Source organism: Amblyomma americanum, chromosome 3 (assembly GCF_052857255.1).
Source record: "Amblyomma americanum isolate KBUSLIRL-KWMA chromosome 3, ASM5285725v1, whole genome shotgun sequence".
Lineage (NCBI taxonomy): Eukaryota > Metazoa > Arthropoda > Arachnida > Ixodida > Ixodidae > Amblyomma > Amblyomma americanum.
Window position 1 is genome coordinate 203,636,597 of NC_135499.1, and position 19,686 is coordinate 203,656,282.

At 43.8% G+C, this 19,686-nt stretch overlaps 1 protein-coding gene across 1 annotated transcript in view; it reads right to left on the minus strand.

Annotated features, from left to right (window-relative positions):
• LOC144125912 (adipokinetic hormone/corazonin-related peptide receptor variant I-like) overlaps nucleotides 1-19,303 on the minus strand; it is a 50,053-nt gene extending 30,750 nt beyond the window's left edge. Inside the window, exon 1 of the mRNA XM_077659719.1 lies at nucleotides 18,256-19,303. Coding sequence (XP_077515845.1) covers nucleotides 18,256-18,798 — 543 coding nt within the window. The 5' untranslated portion in view covers nucleotides 18,799-19,303. The remainder of the gene's footprint in view (nucleotides 1-18,255) is intronic.
• Between the last annotated feature and the right edge of the window lie 383 nt (nucleotides 19,304-19,686).

Genomic DNA, 19,686 nt, shown 5'->3' on the forward strand with positions numbered 1-19,686 from the left:
CAATAATAATTGGTTTTGGGGGAAAAAAAATGGCGCAGTATCTGTCTCATATATCGTTGGACACCTGAACCACGCCGTAGGGGAAGGATAAAGGAGGAAGTGAAAGAAGAAAGGAAGAAATAGGTGCCGTAGTGGAGGGCTCCGGAATAATTTCGACCACCTGGGGATCTTTAACGTGCACTGACATCGCACAGCACACGGGCGCCTTAGCGTTTTTCCTCCATAAAAACGCGTAGTTTAACAAAAATGATTCGCCTTCCGTTGTGGTGTGCTGCCGAGAAACCGGAGTAGTGGCGTAGTTAACCTGTTGTGTCAGCACTTGGTCCATGACAAGGAACCCAGGGCTGTATTTTTTTCTGAAACAAAAATTCGCGATGGTACGAAGGTTTAACTGGAAATCTATCTATGCGTCGCAGAGTAACAGCACTTCGCTTGCAGCCCTACAGCATGAGATGGTGTAACCATGTTATGAAAATGTCAACTTCGGACAATTCTCCAGTTTGGTTTGACAAACACTGCATTGAGCAACAGAAAGCCAGACTCTGAACGATTGGAGCTGGAATTAACACCGAACCTATTTTTCATGTGCTCCGAAATGTGCGAGCTTTGAAAATATATGAATAAATATTAATCCGCCGATATGATACTTACCGCTCGACAAGAAACAATTTTTAATATACTGGCAGAACTAATAATAAGAACTAATTCTTACACAATTAGGATGATCGAATCATGATACATGCCCCGTACTCGTACTATTTATGGCAAACAGATGCTTCGATATCGAATTCCCCAGATGTTAAACCAGAACATCACAAACTCACCACACTGACCTCATATAGCACACAGTTTATCACAGCGTAACCTTATTTCGTTCGATGTTTGTATTTCGCTCTTTTTTCGCTCTTTTTTAAAATTTATTGCGAAGTTTTCTCTTGGAGCTATTCTTTTTATATCTTCTTTTCGCAATTTTCAAGTGTTTGTAAACTGTGTATTGTACTTTGTTTCTAAAATTTGTAAATAACATTGTATTTGATGTGCGTGTCAGCGTCGCATTATAAAGGCGGAAAGTCCCCGTCGAGCCACCACCTGGCGTTTTGACTGTTCCCTCCAGCATCAATGATATTGAAATAAAAGATATGATTTGATTTGACTTTTCAAAAATTGTGTTTTTGTCTCCAAAAAGGGTTCAAATTTTTGTCGTTCCCAAAAGACTCCATTGCCCAAACTTTAGCGAGGTATCGAGACGCCGCTGCCTTTCACATGTGGAGTGGAGTGGGGACCACTAGAACCTGAATCGTGCAGAAAATTCCAGTCCGTTATCTGTATGATCAGTATACACCATAAAACGCTACTTCTCTCACTGAAGCGAAATATGCGCAAGGTTACCGGCGCTAGCTAGGAACTGTCCTAAATTATCGATAGCGGGATTTACAGGTTCTTCTGTGGGAACAACAGGTCGGTTGGGTGCTGCATAACACTTGCTAACAAGCACTCTTTTGAAGTAGCCTGAAGGAGTGAAGGAGTAACACCGGCGTACTCGCGGTTCGACTCATGATCCATTCGCTGTCTTTTACGAGATCTTTTACGACCTGGTCCGAGGTTCCGGGGCTTGTCTTTTGCTCGGGGCTTTTGACCGCATTACGTCACCCCGGGAACCAGCTGCCAGTACCGTCTTTCCCACTGCTGCGACGCTGCAGCTTCCATGTGCGCAGCCTTACCTGCTCCGGCGACACGCAACCATAGGAGAGTATCGCTATAGCCTTGCCTGACCTCAGAACACGCAAGGGTCCTGCGCCATCAACACCATCACAGAGAGATATCGGCTGGTCTCAGTTGCTGACGTCAAAGTGTGCACCAAGTGCACTCCGGTCCAACAATATTCAGTAGCCTAGTAATTGTTTGGCTTGTTGGTGCGTTATTCTCGAAAAAACTGTAGAAGAAACTGTCACTTTGCCCCTCGTCGACTGCTGCGCTACAATTTTTTCGAGAGCTACTACCCTAGTGTGGCGAATATTTCTCCTATGAACTACATCTAGACTAACTACACTATCTAGACAGACACGACAATTCGAAGCAGCTAAGCTATACGATTAAGAAAGCTCGCGATGCTGTCGAGAACATGCTCATATTGAAGTTTTTGATTAACGGCGGTCGCTTTCTACTCAATGCACTGAACCCCGCTCGTTTGGGCACCCGCCGATACGGTCATTCTTGGCGCTGCGGTAAATTACACGAGGCATAATTACGAGTGGATTTGCAGCATGCCGTTGATCGGATTTCTTGAGATTCATCGGCTCGCAAACAATCACTTTTCAGTGGTCTTACAAGAAAGCAGCAGCAGCCAAAACACTGCTTCATGCCTAGCATAATGGCAGAAAGCTTACTAATTGGTCATGGTTCTGCCTAGCCCTATAGTTAGCACAACTATTGTCAGCTAAGCTAGCATATGTGATAAGGTGTGCTCGCTGAATAAGATTCTCTTAGTTTACAGCTTCAGCGCACACCAGAAGGTGCCTTCAGGTCTTATAGAGTCGTGAACATTTACGAGAACCAAGCCTAACAGCCGTGGATAATTGGTGAGTTTAACTTGATTCCATCGCGCGTTAACATTCCATTCGGAGGCTACTGTAATATTGTTTGATTTGCTGCTCGTCGCCATGTTTGTGATGAGGTAAGGGCGAGACTAAGCTAAATCAAAAGAATCTACCGAAATCTAGGGGCCTTTTCAGTTGTTTTTTTAAGAACATATAAAACCTAATATCAGATTGATTTTGTCATTTCTGTGCCAGTTACGAGGTAGCTTGGGATTCGATATTACGTGAAAATGAACAAGGGAAGAAAAACATAAATGCGAGCATCGCCACGTCGTCGGGTTTTGCCGGTACGGCGGTGTTGCGAGGCATTCCTTTCAGTGTATTGCTCAACGATGCCTGGTTTTCTTGGCGCTTGGAGTTTCTTGCTCCGAAATGCGCACTGCGAAAAACAAAAAAAAATGAAGAAGGTAGCGGTAATGTTGCTCCTCTGAAAGCCTTTTTCAGCCATTCGTTGCAACGAACTCATGTAGCTTTGCCGTGGTGCAACATGATGATAAAGATCCCTGCACGCCTCACCGCGATGGTTCTCTGGTAATGTTTGTTGGGTTGTTTGCTTGCATTATGATGAATGAAGCAGCTTCCAGAGGAAGTCTTTCCTTTCTGTACACGCATGAATGTTTCGAGAAAACAAAGGGAGCAAATAAATATCAGAGGTATTGGCATCCCAGGACCATTCTTTAACTCCGATTCCCTAATAAAAGAGTGATTCGTAGTAGTACATTGCTTACGAGGACTGCTTATTGCACCACAAGTTGCGAAATATTATAAACAGAAGATATTAATGTAGAGAAGAAGAACTCGAGCTTTGAAATGAAAAGTTTTAAGCAGTTATCAAGAATAAGCTGCGAGTAATTTTTCGAAGGCACTTGTCCTGAATTTCTATTCAAAATGTTGTTCGATTTATACTTTGAGTGGATCTTTGCAGAAGGACGAAATCAGTGCTCTGGCCTGGCCAGTCAGCATCATTTTCTTCCTGGTGCAACATCATTGCGAAGCGCTGCCAGCACAGGCAGACAATCCAAACAATACTTGATTTAACGCCGACCACGAGACATTTAGCGTTACATAAAGCACAAAATTCGCGATAGTAAATTTATTTTTTCTTTACTTTTGCAGGCGCGAGAATACTGCCATCATTTCCACAAAAACGCAGCTTCCCGGTGTTATTTTTGCGCGTTTTTGGCCTTCTGCTCGCGTAGGCAACTGAAGCACGGGCTTGAAATGCAGAATTTTTCTTCTTAGCTATAGTGAATCATTGTCTTCATTGGGGTATGCAAAGCTAAGCCGGATATTCGCGTCCCAACGTTCCTTGAGACAACCCCTTCGTCAAGAAGCCGCTAACCTTATCCTCCCTCCCCTTCTTCTATCTGCGGTTGCTTCGGATGTCGGCCACAGCCGTAGTGGGAACGGGGATCTCTTTGCAGCTCAACTAATGGTCATTTCCACTATGTCAGCTGCCCTTCAAATGACCGCCGTTGTAGCGCGAAATAAGTTTCAACTCTTTAGAAGATAGCGTACGATTCGGGGCACAATTTACAGCGGTTTTAGTTCGTGTACTTGAATAGATATGTACGCCGCTGCCCTGCTTGCAGTATATTTGACTGCTGTGGTTGCGCGAATTCATGGGTAGTAGGCAATCATGAGCCAAACATAGCAACGTAGTAGCACCTTTGTGGAAACCGCCTCTGTTTAATTTTGGCGCAAAGGGTGTGGGTTTCGCGAGTGACACAGCAACTGAAGAACAATGTGACCCAGCTGAAAACGAAACAAAGTCGCATCAAGCATGGAATAATAGTGTGAGCGCGGTGCGCCACGCGGCATTTAGGATATTGAGTGCTGATTTCGATACCTAATTAGCTGTCCAGGCGGTCAAGTTTCTACGTCTGCCCAACGACGTTTTTTTTTATTGTGCACTATTTTTTTTTACTGCTACAGAATTTGGTGAGCGTTTTCATTTAATTCGTGATTCAACTCTTTTCTGTTAGGTTTTTCGCATGTGAACTAAAAGCGACCCTGAAAGACTCGTTACGTTGCGACCCGTCTGCGACGTCGCGTAGTGACCGTCGGGACATAAGTGCAGTCGAGACGGCTGTCTCTTCGAGCCAAGTATGACAGCTCAAAACGAGCACGGCCCCGGGAAAAGCGAAACTAAAGATTCGAACCCCTGCTCGTGCTTTCTAGGCTTTTAGCCGGTCAGGTTCGCCGCTCCAGCGACCCCTGGCGTCTGGACGTTGCAAAACACCTCTATTACGCGTCTTCGCTTGGCGGAGACAGGCATGCCGTCTCGTGCCACCTTCGAGGAGCGGGCATTGCACCCAGACAGCGCGCTTTCGTAACCGCGCCGCGCAGTAGTGCCCTGCAAAGTTCACAGTTGCAGCTTCTGTCCGTCATGGTCATCCTTCTTCTTCTTCTTCTTCTTCTTCTTCTTCTTCTTCTTCTTCTTCTTCTTCTTCTTCTTCTTCTTCTTCTTCTTCTTCTTCTTCTTCTTCTTCTTCTTCTTCTTCTTCTTCTTCTTCTTCTTCTTCTTCTCTTCTTCTTCTTCTTCTTCTTCTTCTTCTTCTTCTTCTTCTTCTTCTTCTTCTTCTTCTTCTTCTTCTTCTTCTTCTTCTTCTTCTTCTTCTTCTTCTTCTTCTTCTTCTTCTTCTTCTTCTTCTTCTTCTTCTTCTTCTTCTTCTTCTTCTTCTTCTTCTTCTTCTTCTTCTTCTTCTTCTTCTTCTTCTTCTTCTTCTTCTTCTTCTTCTTCTTCTTCTTCTTCTTCTTCTTCTTCGTTTCTTCTTCTTCTTCCTCTTCTTCTTCTTCTTCTTCTTCTTCTTTCTTCTTCTTCTTCTTCTTCACCCCAGGTATATGACTCTACTTCTTTTCGCAGTTCTCATCTTCTTTTGCGCGCCTAGCGCTTCGTCCTCCACATGCTCGACTATTTCTTTCCTCCTAGTGCACGAATACGAAGTATTCCCAGGGACCGTCGTTTACCGACAACCCTACTTGCTAATCAATGCTGCCTTCTGTTGCCATCGGCTTCTCACAAGTGCGGTGGGAGAGACTCTCTTAAGTGGCCTCGCTCCTGTATTCGCTTTTGTTGGAGCTGCGTTTGCTTTATCAAGCATTGCCCAGCAGCGACCTTCGGTATGCTTGGAATTAAATAAAAAAAAGATTCCAGTGTACGAACTTATCGAAATTTTGAGATATTCATGTTTGGTTTGCTTTTGGTTGCCCTTGAGCGCCTATAAGTTTTCTCTTGCTTCGCAAGGCTTAGTTTTTCTTGTTGTTTTTGAGTGGGGTGCTATTGGGAACAGAGCAAAGCTTAACCCGCCAGGTTCACCAAGGCAGTGGTGCTATTTAAAAAATGGACGGCTTGTTAAAAAAAAAACGACCGTACGATGCTAGCAGCCTTCATGATAAGGCGACCTTCATCTTTTCTTTGCTGTTTCGGTTCTTTGGCTATAATCTCCAACAGATGCGTTGCTACTTGATATATGCCCCGAGTAAGTATTGAAGCTTGGCTGAGTCTTTGAGCTGTCCTAATGAAAAAAATTATGCATCACTTAGCTGTTAGGTCAAGATTAGGAAATATTGAAAGTGCGGCAGCTGAAGCAATTAAATGAAGACAGGAGGGTAGTTTTATAATCACTTTGGAATTTACGACCGCGCATGTCTTTTGGTTGCCGTGACGGCAACCACAGTCATTACAATTTCACCATACATTCGCTGCATGTGCATGTGCTTCACAGTCTTTATCTGCGTACATCCCCGTTGTTGTTTCCACTGGAGTAAAATCTCGCTGTGATAATGAAACAAGACGATTTTTTAATTTTTTTAGCGCAGTACTCATAACGCTCGTAGGAATTACAGGGGAGAGGGGAGAAAATAATAATATATAATGCAGGTTACGTAGAACGTCATGCATGAATGAAACATAACCAAAACAGGTTTTACATCAGAACTTTTCACTATTTTACACCAGTAGTTTTCTACCACTAGTCGTAATGAGATGGAAAACGCTTCGTCTGAGAGAATCAGTGTTACATCAGCAGTTAGCTTGTGCCATTAGCTTATAGTTCTTCGAAAAAAAAATGACGCCCTAAACGCGTCAGTTTTACAGGCTGCTTCCCTAACCTTATTTACATGCTTCAGCCACAATGAAACATAGTCAGGCTTGAAAAAAATCTTCATGGGGTCTATACCCGTGCTAGAGACAATTTTTTTTGAAAAAAAATATAATTTTGAGCTTTTCTCAGCGTTTATATAGCGGTTCCCAAGCTAGGCTTTGCTTTCCTATGAGACACTGAAATTTATCTCATAATTTGAAAAAAGAAAACAAATCGCCAGGTTTTGAATCCTTTCTAAACTCTTCACATCGCATGCCAACCACAGATTATACGCAGCACAAGCGTATTCAGAACGGATCGGACATCAGGTTTGTACAGTGATTGCTTCGCCGCGAGTGGAAAATTTTTTGCTCTTCTGCGTAGGAAGCCTAGAGCTCTGCGCGCTTTTTTGGCAGTATGATCAATGCGTCGGCTCCAGGAAAAGATCCACGAAAGATATCGAGTGGTGGTGGTAATTATGGAAGCAACCTCACTTCTGCCGTTCGAGCGTGAACCTTAAAGCTCAATGATGTGTCTTTGAGGTTTAATGTCCCAAAGCGACTAAAAGCTATGAGGGGACGCCGTAGTGGAGGGCTTCGGATAAATTCGACCACCCGAGATTCTTTAACGTGCGCTGACATCGCACAGTAAACGGCGTTTCGCATTTCGGCTCCATCGAAATGCGACCGCCGTGGCCGGGATCAAACCCGCGTCTTTCGGATCAGCAGCAGAGCGCCATAACTACTGAGACACCGCGGTGGCTCTAGTTATGTGTTGCTGCTGGTTAAAAAAAAATTACCGTAGTATAATTGTTTACAATAGAAGAGCGCCCACGGGAAGGAGCAGTACTGGCAAGTGGGTGGGTCTTGGTAAGTGAGTTTTAACTGAAACTCGGTGCAGATGCAAGATTAAATTAGAAGATTCATGGTGATCCTTGATTTGATGTTTAAAAATTAGCAGTAAAAAAGAAATATTAAAAGAAAGAACTTTGCAAGTAATTGGTTGCTTTTTTTTTATTCTGTACTTCCTAAATTTGTTTACGTCCACATTTGTTCCGGCAATTGTGAGAGTGTAAGCGTAGCAACATACCATGCGTGGCACTATCCGGTTAGCCATGCACTGTGTTAGGAAATGTAAGCTGCTTTGTCATACAGACAAAAGCTGAGCGCGCGGCCATCAAAACGACATTTGCAGGTACGATTAAACCGTCTGACGTAGAAGCCCTACTTTTATTTTTCTTAATTTGATGGTACATCTGGTTTGTTAAAAGAACATCCGAGAAAAACAACGGAAAAAGGCGACATGATATTGGAGGAACGGTGGACATGATACAGGAAGCAACTATCGTCAACATAATGATCGTGGGATGATACCACTAGCGCAAGAGTGAAACTGCCATCGAGGAACACACGAAAAAGTGAATGACGTAGTGCGCGGATCCAGAAGGAATTAAGACTTATTAACATTAATGCGCGGAGTATAATCAACAAAAGCGAACAGCTTGAGGCACTCCTTCTTGGGTACAATCCACATATCGTCATCATTACGGAGACATGGCTTCGCGATGAAATAGATAACAAAGACGTTTTTCCTCTAACTTATCAATTCTATCGGCGTGACAGATTATCAAGAGGTGGTGGAGTGGCGGTTTTAGTTAAAAACAATATTCATGCGACTTTAACTCGGCAAATTGATGACCATGAAAGCATTTCCCTAAAGCTATCTTTTAGGGGCCGTTCCATTTTTCTATTTGCTGTTTACCGAGCTCCAGATTCCCCTCCTCAGTTTCTACGCGATTTGTCGGAACACATGTCATCATTCAAACATAAAAACGTAGTTCTTGTCGGTGATTTTAACTTACCTAACACTAATTGGGAGTTGGCCTCATCTAATTCACGATTTGCGCAAATGCTGAGCACTTATTTGATATTATGCTGTGTCACAATTTGAAACAGGTAGTCGGACAACCTACACGTATTCATGGCTCATCTGCTTCCATTCTTGACCTGATTTTTGTGAACCGCTCTTTTGAAATGTTTTCAGTTTCGATCCATCAAGGACTATCTGATCATGAGTTGGTGTATTTCACTTGCGATTTCGTCGCTGATAAATGTGCCGTACCGTCCAAAACCGTACTTGTAAAAGATTTCTCACGTGCCAGGGATGAGAGTGTATTAGATTGTTTAGATCTGTGTCTCAGCACCTTTGTCGGAACTGACACATCTGATCTCTGGATCAAGTTTAAAGACATATGCACATATTGTATCAACCAATTTATTCCATCAAGAGCTAAAAAAAGTGGCAAATCTAATCCCTGGATTACGCGAGAAATCTTGCATCTCAAAAGAAAACAAACGCTTAAGAAGAGCCCGTGTCCCTCACAACATCATTCAAATGAAGCAGGCTTTTTTGAACAAAGCTGTTGCGGCTGCTAAGCGACATTACTTTCAAAACATTTTGCCGAATTTCATTCGTAACGCTCCTCAGAAATTTTGGAATTTTTTAAGCAAAGAAAAAAAATCCCTGCCTGCGATGATGCATGAGGGCACGTTGCTCACCAACAAAAAAGATATTGCTGACAAGTTCAATTCATATTTTCACAGTGTGTTTTCCCAATCTGCAAATAATTTCACAACTCGTGATTCTTGTTCCCAGCCTGTGCACGATCTCGTATCTCAACCTGGTATTTTTGCAATGCTTTTGAATCTTAAAACAAAAGCAACTCCTGGGCCTGACGAAATACCTAATTCATTTTTACATCGTTATGCTGAGATGGTTTCGCACTTTCTTGCTATCATTTTTCGTGCTTCTCTTTTGTCTTCAAGTCTACCACCCGATTGGAGGGTGGCCCGTGTCGTTCCCATACACAAAACAGGTGATACCGCATTCTTTAATAATTACCGTCCCATATCGTTGACCTCTTCATGCTGCAAGCTTCTTGAACATATCGTAGCCAATTACATTAAAACATTTCTCGATGACAACAACAAATTATCGGCTTTCCAGCATGGTTTCCGCAAAGGCTTTTCTACGGTCACCCAACTTACATCCGTAATTCACAATTTCGCTCAAGTTCTGGACCATTCCGGCCAAATAGATGTCATATTTCTAGATTTTAAGAAAGCTTTTGATTTAGTTCCGCACAATAAGCTTATCCATAAACTAGAAACTATAGGTCTTCCTTCTTTTATTGTTAATTGGGTTGCGGCTTATTTATCTAACCGATTTCAATATGTTAGTATCGATGGTCATTGTTCTAACAAACTTCCAGTCACTTCTGGTGTCCCGCAAGGCAGTGTCCTTGGGCCATTACTGTTTCTTATCTATATTAATGACATTACAGACATCATCTCTCATCCTGTTCAAATTAGGTTGTTTGCCGACGATTGTGTTTTGTTTAATGAAGTTAAAGTTCAAGACGACCAGATTTTACTTAATCATAACCTACACAATGTTAGTGAATGGTGCGTTAAATGGGGGATGGAACTAAACGCTGACAAGACAGTATTTATGCGGATTACTAATAAAAGAAACAGTCATTTCTTTTCATATAATCTTCCCACTCGGCACCTTTCAGAAGTCAAAGAATACAAGTACCTAGGAGTAACACTAACGAATAATCTTAGTTGGAATAAACATATTGAAACCGTATGCTCTTCTTCATTTCGCAATCTCTGTTTTCTTAGGCACAAGTTAAAACTAGCTCCCCCTAACGTTAAGCAATTGGCATATTACACCATGATTAGACCAAAACTTGAGTATGCATGCACTGTTTGGGATCCTCACACAAAAACTAACATTAATGCCCTTGAAAGAATTCAGCGCAAAGCAGTTCGGTTTATATTTTCTAAATATCGCACCACTGACTCACCATCTGCTCTGTTGCTTCAACATAATATACAGTCCCTTGAAACTCGGCGTAGAATACTAAGGTTAAGATTTCTCTTTCTATTGAAAACTAACAAACTGTCAATGGCCCCCGATTTGTATCTCCAACCGATAACGTCCAGGTCAACAAGAAACAGGCACACTGAATCGTTAAAACCTTACTTTGCCAGAACTAACATATTCAAATTCTCTTTTTTTCCCCGCACCATTACCGAGTGGAATCAGTTACCACCATCATCAACAGTTAATTGACGTTGATGCCATTGAACAGGCCGTTCATTGATTTTTGTTTTGTGCTTTTTTGTATTGTGTTTATTGTGCCCCTCCTGCCAGGGCCCTTCACTGGGCCTGCAGTATGTCCTAAATAAATAAATACATAAATAAAATAAATAAATGGCTGCTTTCGAGATATAGGGCCTTGCCCATACATTACTTGATACTACCGTGCAGCACTGGGGAAGTAGGAAAAAGCACTTCAAGCAGGGGTTGAAAAAAGAGAAAAAAAATTATTTTTACAAACATACAGCACTGAAAAAGTCGCAATAGTTTTCATTGACTTGCTTTGTCCGGCCACACTGAAATAAATTTTTCCCCGCAAGCCGACATTCCTCCAACTTTTTTAGATGACTGTACGTTTTATCGACAAGAACTGATTGATCTGGCAGCCTTTTTTCTCGTTTTATAATTTATTTCCCACCCATGGTTTTTAACCACTTCTTATAGCAGATATTAATACAATCCCATCAGAAGTAACTCAATTGAGCACTCGGTTGCTGGGAGACGCACAACTGTTGCAAATACCCGCAACTGCAGGTCTAACTGCGCAGGAATTAACTGTCTGCAGTTTTGCGCAATTTCTGAAGCTCACGTGCATGTCATTAGCTTTAAGTAGTGGCACGAGCTTTTGTATGTTGCAATCGCGTTCATTAACAGTCTGTTGCGCTGTGCATAAAACGACTTCGGTAGTAACGCAACTAATAAAAGCCGTCTAAGGGCTACGATATTTGGTGTTGTTGAAGACAGCGGGAGTCTGAATCAAGCAGCTGCGCTGCACAGCAAGAGGTGAGCTTATGCAATCACAATCAGCAATGTGTCACTTATTGAAGCAGCGATAACGATGGAAGAATTAGTGACCTTCTCTCGCCAGGAAGTGGTCACGATGGTGCATTAAGGACCGACGCGTGCTACAGCAATTACCCCAAGGAGCCCAGCCAAACAAAGCGTTAACCTAATGTTCGTCCCATTAACTACTACGTAGCACATTAGTGAGTAGTACTGGTCAGTCGTCTTACTTAAGCGCCAGATAACGGCAGAATTCATTTGCACAGCCTCTCCTGGGGACATGTTGCTGCGCCAGACTGAACGAGTAGATGTCAAAATAGAACAAATGCAGGCAAGCGACGTGCACTGGTAATCGATCGAAAAAAAGCAAAAGCAGGGACGTTAAGCACCGTGCATCGGCGCAACCCTGAATTGCGCCTAACGGGATGATGCAAGGTTTGGGCGAACTCCTCCGAATGAGGAACTTTTAACAATCGCACTCGGGCGTGGGTGTTCGTCGGCGTGTGGGCGTGGCCTTTGACTGCGCATTTAGAGTCCCAACGTCAGAAAAACTGCTCTCTTTCTTTTCCCATGCGAATGAGAGCAAATCAGCCAGAAGGCCACAGTGTGCGACGATGCTTGCTTCTCGCACAGCACGCTTCAGCCAGATCAGCACGGCTGTTTCACAATTTGGCAGGCGCTGATGCGCCGACCAGCCCGATGCGGTAATGAAAGTAAAGAAGGTCGCTTTTGTACTTTCAGTCTACGAGCTTTGCTAGCGCCAACAATTAGAGCGCACACGCTGCCCTAGTTGAGCATCAGCGATTGTGTGTCGTCTAATGCCGCCAGGCACGTTACGCTCATTAGAAGCTTCGAATTAGTACCTCTACCCTCATTGAGCTTTAGCCCCCTATCCACATAATTTAAAAAAAAATAGTGACACTGTGAGGAAGTTAGCTGGAGATTTTGTTACAGCATATACAAGAGGGTGCCGTTATACTAGCTATGCCAGAGCGAGCAGTAACGTGCACGAGCCTAATTAAGCGCATAAATAAGAACCACACACAATTTTTATCTAATATCCTGCGTAGACAACGCTAGTGACGTCATACAAACGCGCTCTGCCAATCTGGCGTAGTTCACTTTTTTTCGCACGCCTTGCAAATATGTATGCATGTGGACGCGCAGACAGGAGAAACACACAGTGACAACTACTGTGGCTATTTTTTTTTTGTGTTACACCTGAGAAAAAATAAAAGTGACAGAATGCTCGCGGAATAGACTAGTAAGTTGCTGTGTGTCTAGTTTCGGCTTATGAGACATTGATGCACTGGCTTCCTGGTCAGTTCTGAGCACTGCCGGATCGAAAAAAAATTGGTACTGTTGCATTCATACGAAAAATTTTCAAACATCCGCCGCCAAGCCTTTTGCTGGTCGCTGCTGTCGCTAGAAGCCGGCCAGCGTCGTGGTGTGCTCTTATACCGGCTCTTCGACTTCTCGGAGAAATCTTGAACTTCACGTCACACGACAGCAGACTTGCTTCTTCAAGGTCCGTAAGCTTGAGTTCACGTACCCACCGATGCGCGTACACTGACGCAATGCAAGCTAAGGTCATTCGTATTAAACCGATATACCATCAGAAGAAGCAGAAAAGGCCAAGATGAAAAAAAGAACGTTTTGTTTGTAACATCCCAGAGGGAAGTATACAGATTTACGACGCGAACGGCTTCTGCGAAGGGTCAACGCGCCCATTAATTTAAAAGACGTCGCTTGCGAAAATGGGCTCCTTGATGGTCTCCGAACTGTGGGTGTCTCATCGTTGCGAGACTCATAGATCATATTTCTCCGGTAATGCGAGCACTGCGACTCCTTAATGTCTTGCTAATGCTTCAACATAATAACCGGTGGGCGTAGTTTAGAGGCTGGGAAGGAGACTCTGAAGCGATAGAAACTTCGAAGACCTGTCTGCGACATTTAAGCACTTCATTTTTATTCCCTTGAAAACTGCGCACGCGAAACCAGTCAACACACTTGTCTTATACCTTATACTTGTCTAGTACCTTGTACCTTTCGGACGGAAATCGTACCGCTGACAGCAAAGGAAAAAAAAGCGCCTGTAGTGACCAGAAACGTAATTTTTTTGGGCTACATTTTCCGATTTTGCTTTATTTGCTACTTTGTTCACTGCATTTACCAAGACAAGAAGACAACGTATATTCGAGTCTGCTTCTGCGCGGTTTACATTTTCCTATTTGTTGTTGACTGAGAAGAAGTTGAGGCGGAAATTGCGGCATCATTTCGGAATCTAAAATTTCCCGGAATCTAAAGACTAGGCTTCCCATCGGAAATGAAAGGTCGCTGACTGTGGAGGACATTTCCCCACGATGCAGGGGAAAAGGCCATTGCAATGGGCAGCTGCGCTGTTGATTGCATGGCGGCGCTTCCATTAACTGCCGCAGAGGCAATTATAGAGACCGCGTGGCTTCAACGAGCTTCATTTATTTCTGTCGTTATATGGATTTTAATTTTTTAACGGTCGTCTAAATAGTCTCACCTCTAAGAGTGATAAAACATGGATCACTTGCGGTATCGGGACCAAAACATGCTATCACTTGGGACAAAATTAGCGGTTTCACTTGCCCTATTTACACGAATATTACGCGAGTTTTTTAACCCACAGTTCGTCGGTTTCAGAACGCATCTGGCGGTGTATTCGGAACGAAGGTGCGAATATAACGTGATTTTTTTCCCTCGCTTCTGAACACAGTTTTAGTAACTTTCACTACAAGACTACAAAGCTATCAGGAAAAGCCAACTTGTCAAAAAGCTTGGGGCCGCACGGTTAACACGGGGAGAGGCGGCTGTGAACGTGCAAAGAAGGCGGTGTCCGACGTTCAAAAAGAGGAGGCACTGGGAGAGTTGAGTGGAGAAGGGAAGGGAAATAAGTGTGAATGGAAACAGGACTGGTCAGCATGAAACACGAAGCAGCATTGGCATGGCGGTGCGGGTGCCAGCTCCTGCATGGTCGACCACGTGCGTTAAAGCGACGGAGGCTTTGCAGCGTTAGGTGGTGTCACACGCATTTCTGAAGTGCTACTCATAATATAACACCGATATATCAGCTGCTTCCACGTTTTTGCGTGCCATCTACGTTTTTTTCTGTGACCTAGGCTGTAGTCAACTAGAACAAGATGAGAGGGTTAAAGTGCATTATAACCGTAATATGTTTTATATTCTTGAGACATAACCCCCCCCCCCTCATTTCGCGTTATATCTGTGGTCGCGTTACATACGTATAAATAAAATACGTTTTTCTTAACTATTGCTACATACAGCATTATTTTAGTTTACCGCATGAAGTAATCGTAAATGGGCTTTTAGTGTGGGTGTATTGCTGAACACCTTGTAGCATTTGGCTTTTACTGTCTTAAGCGTTTGAATGCTCTTGATCGAAACAAAAAATTTAATAATTTGAGTAAAGTGAACAGATTGTACAAGTTAAAATAAACCGTTTAGGAAGGCTGCGGCTCTCATTGATTGAAGTCTGAAGTTTTTTTTTTGTTTGCTTCTTTGAATTCTCCACACAAGAAAGCTTCGTTGACAAGATGCGGATTGCTCTGGAATTTAATTCAGAGGCAAGGAGGAATGACAATCTACAAGAAATTCGCGCTCGCCGAGGAGACTGCGGGAGCTTCGCTATCTGTGGTCAAAGAACCAAAAGACGACGGCCACTGAAGAAGGCACTGTTGGGCAATTGAGCAGCTCTTCGGGAACGTAACTTCACAATGGACAAATGAAAAATGCCCGTGCTAGAAAGATATCAGTAGCTAGCTGGATGATCAAAATATAAAGAAAAATCAAGTTGGGGAAGTGGGTAGATGATAAGGAGAAGGTAGGGATGCAAGAAAAGGAGAAATAAAGAATTGAACTTGCTCGAACAGAAAGTCAGAAAAAAGCAAACACCATGTAGGGATAGACACGGTTCGCCCCTCAAAATACATAGCCTAGCGGAAGACGTTCACATAAATAAACCGTTTCTTTTTCGCCTGACCTTCTGTACACTGAAACGAAAGCTACGTTTTCAGCATCCCCAGGAAAAGAAATACTCGCGACATATTATGTGAACCTGTTCTAACTTGCTTCAAATGAAGTTAAAATGTAGTTTACAGTAACATGATTCATCTCATTAATACGTTTCGTTCCTCGAGAATTGAAGAACGTGCGAAGGCTTTTGAGTTAGGATTCAGTCAACTAGTGAGCCTTGTGCACACTGCATTTTTTTCATCTCGTAAATGGAGAGAGTAAGAGGTCACGATCTCAGCCGTTCTTTTTTTTTTCATTTTTCTTTTGTAAGACCTCCGACATTATGCGTTGCTTCGCCACAGCAGAAACAGCTTTGCAGAATAAATATATACTTTTAATCTTCAAAGGAAGCAAATTCGTAATTTAAAAAAGGAACTGCTTCCTGTTTGCGTACGATAAACCTGGACCACTTCAATTTTTGAAAATCGATTAACATGACCCTTTTTGTAGGTCGCGTTTGCTCAAGAAATCGAAATAAGAACACGATGAGTATGACACATCTTTAAATTGTGTTTTTTCGTCAGAAAATAAAGCGCCCTCATGGCCTTTGTTATAAAGACGGCAAATGGGGAAGCGGGCTGGCGTGTTCGCATGAATTCGACCTTGGTCATTGGAAACGCATCTAACCATTCCAAAAAAGCTAGAAGCTTGCACAAACTTCATTACCCCCTCCCCCCTTTTTTTTGCTTGTGACCTTTGCCTTGCTAGTGGCTAGAAATAGAGATTCCATTTTAATAGGGGTTGCATTTTAAACAACCCTAAATATGCTTCCGCCTGTATTTCGTCTTTTCGTTTCTGTACTAGCACTGCGCTCGACTGCAGAGTGACAGAGGCCACGTCAGGCATTGTAGCCTTTAGCCTCTGCCCCTGCAGCAGGCCTAGTATGTCTGTTGAACTAACTAACTAACTAACTAACTAACTAACTAACTAACTAACTAACTAACTAACTAACTAACTAACTAACTAACTAACTAACTAACTAACTAACTAACTAACTAACTAACTAACTAACTAACTAACTAACTAACTAACTAACTAGTTTAATAAACACAAAACAAAAGCAAACAAATAAATAAATAAATATGATAGAGTGCTCGTGAAAAAATTTCAAGCAGTGTGTTTTCCATTACGCCTAAAGTCGCAGTCGTTAACGGTACCTGACTCACAAATTAGCCTTTTTTCACCCGTTTTCTCCTCGATCATCTACACTCAATAGCAAACATACAAATACAAATGGAAACAACAATGGTTATTTAACGACATACTAGAGGTGCTGCGAACAGTACGGATGTGCCAAGTCAGCAAACCCGTGGGGCAACGTAAACTAAGGCTATGAAATAATAATGACGTCACTGCTGCAAAATCTGCAGCTTAACTCAGCATTGATCTTGGTGATGTCTCTTTACCTTATTGTATATTACCCGCAAGCCAGCTGTTAAGAAAGAGAAGGAAAATTTAGATGACTCAGAAGCGCGAACGCTTCGGTGAGTTGCTCAGACAAGCTTTGGCGACAAATGGCCCTTCGGGAAATGACTGGGACATGAAGACCAGACGGATGGAGCGAAAACTTTCAGCTTTATTGTAAGACTGCCAAGTCCCCGTATATGTACGCGTATCAAGCCGAATCGGCAACGAAAGTTCACGTAAAAGTTGCTAGATTGTTTGTCACTTGGTAGGCATATTCAGACACGATGTTTAGGTTTCCGGTGCAGGGTTAGAGAAATCCTTGACGTGTCTGCGATGCCGAAGTGATATTTTCCGCTTATATTTGTGCGTATGTGCAAAGTGATGGTTTACCTTTTCATCGTGCTGGGCGTACACGTTTTTTATCTTGTCAATTTATTCTTCATTAAGGCTTTCAGATTGATATATACACGGCGGCGCAGCAGCCATGTATTAAAGCCAAAGATACAGTGACAATAAAGAAAAAATATATAACCCAATAAACTATGTAATACAGATGCAACGACATTGTGATTCGACTTGAAAACATCCTTATGACAGCGCTAAAGATAAATGGTACTTATCACGTAAATGCTTTTCTTCTTCTGCCGTTGCGCAATGACTTCCATAATATTTAGGCAGCATCTTTGGAATGCTAAATGTGTTTTTAAAATCTGCACCTAAATTTAACGTTTTCCATGACATTTTTCCTTCAGTAGGCACCGCTCACCAAGCATTGTTGCAGCTGGATAAAAAGTGAAATAGGTTTCTGCGGCACCGAGGTGTCGTTCATAAAAAAAAAAACAAAAAAACAACTAACGCTGTACTTGATGGTCGCTCTCATTTATTGTCAACTTCTTGCTGGACAAGATGGACGCTGATAGTCCAATGGAAAAAAGAGGCAGGAGATGTCACGTACGCTGTTGTGCGTTGCTACTTACATCGTAACTATGCTACAAAATCATGGGCAGATATTGCCTGAAAAACTCCCAAATTTAAAAGACAAATTTTTTTTCGCTATGCATAAACGACTGCAGGTGACTGCAGAAATGCATGAAACCACTAAGGGTAACTGTTTTTGCACAGACATTTCCGTGCGAAGCGGCACTGGAACCTACCTGAGGGACGCTGCAGATCAGGCTGGCGTACCAGGCGACCGCCAGCATGATCTTTCCGCGACGATGGGCGTCGTGCACCTTGAGGGGGTGCAGCACGGCGAAGTACCGGTCCACGCTGATGCACACCAGCACCGCGGAAGAGAGGTACGGCCCGAAGGCGCGAAGCATCTGCATCAGCTTGCACATGAAGTCACCCGCCACCCACTGACCCGTGATGCGCCATACGACCTCAACGGGAATCATCACGAACGTCACGATCAGGTCGGCGATGGCCAGGTGCATGATCATGAGCTTGATGCGAGACTTGCGGTGCCGGTTGCGAAGGAGAGTGACGAACACGGGAACGTTTCCACCTGCAGCCACGATGAAGAGGATGCAGTACACGACCACCTGGACCAGAGAGAGCGTGTTGAACGTGAGCTCTTCCATAACCCGAGGGTCTTCGGCCGCCGACAGGTTGTGGTCATGTTGTCCCCCGAGCAGCTCGTCCTGGTCCGACGTGACGTTGTCCACGGTGCCGTTGCTTCGAGCGTGTACCGACATCGCGATGATGACGAACACGGAACGCCGGATGTGTCTGCCCGCGTCGTGTGCTTGTTGCGAGATGTAGACCTCTACTTCTGTTCCAAAGAGAAGCCGATGAAACCCTTCGCGAATGCGGGCTAACAAAACATATTGGCAACTAAACTACTTTAACTTCAGTATTCAGGGGTAGCTGCACAAATGTCCGCTGAGGACTGTTCATAAAGCACATTACCCGCTGACTTCGCTTCGGCCTGACGAAAGTCGGCAGAGTCGTTTTCGCATGTCCCGCCAGATGCTGTCGCATGTTCACACCACTGTTCCGTCGCGAATAACCGTTTGTGAAGCACTGCCTAAAAGCAGAACGTGTTTACTTTAAAACTTCCGCTCCGAAACTTGCGGGAGACTATAGCAGTTGTCGCCCAAAGTTAGCGCGGCGCGCTGTGCGAGAAGCGCGGGAAAGAGCCCGCGCGCAAACTGAGAAGTTTTCGCTGGCACCGCACCGGCCTAAGTCCGGCACTCGACTGGCAAAGAGGTGTGCGATGGGACCGCTGGCTGAGCGGGCTTCCACTCCCTTCAGCCCCCCCACCCCCCCTCCCCCTCCCTCCAAGCGGATCGATAGAAGCGCACGCGCGCGCCGCCACCTCACCGAACCAATGGCGAATTGAGTTGAGAGCGCTGCCTTTGTACGGATAAACAAAGCGCTCAAGTGCGGGTTTAGCGAGTACGATTCGCCGGGAGCAAGTATTTGAGTGCGAGCTTAGTGTTTCGCAGCGTCCGTGTCTGTGGCGATTGCGCCGAAGACACACACGCTAAAATGCATTGTACGGTGGCTGGATGAATAACTTTTGTAGCGAAAGCTACACTGGCCACGAACTCGCAGCTTCACCGTGCTCGCATTCCCACCGA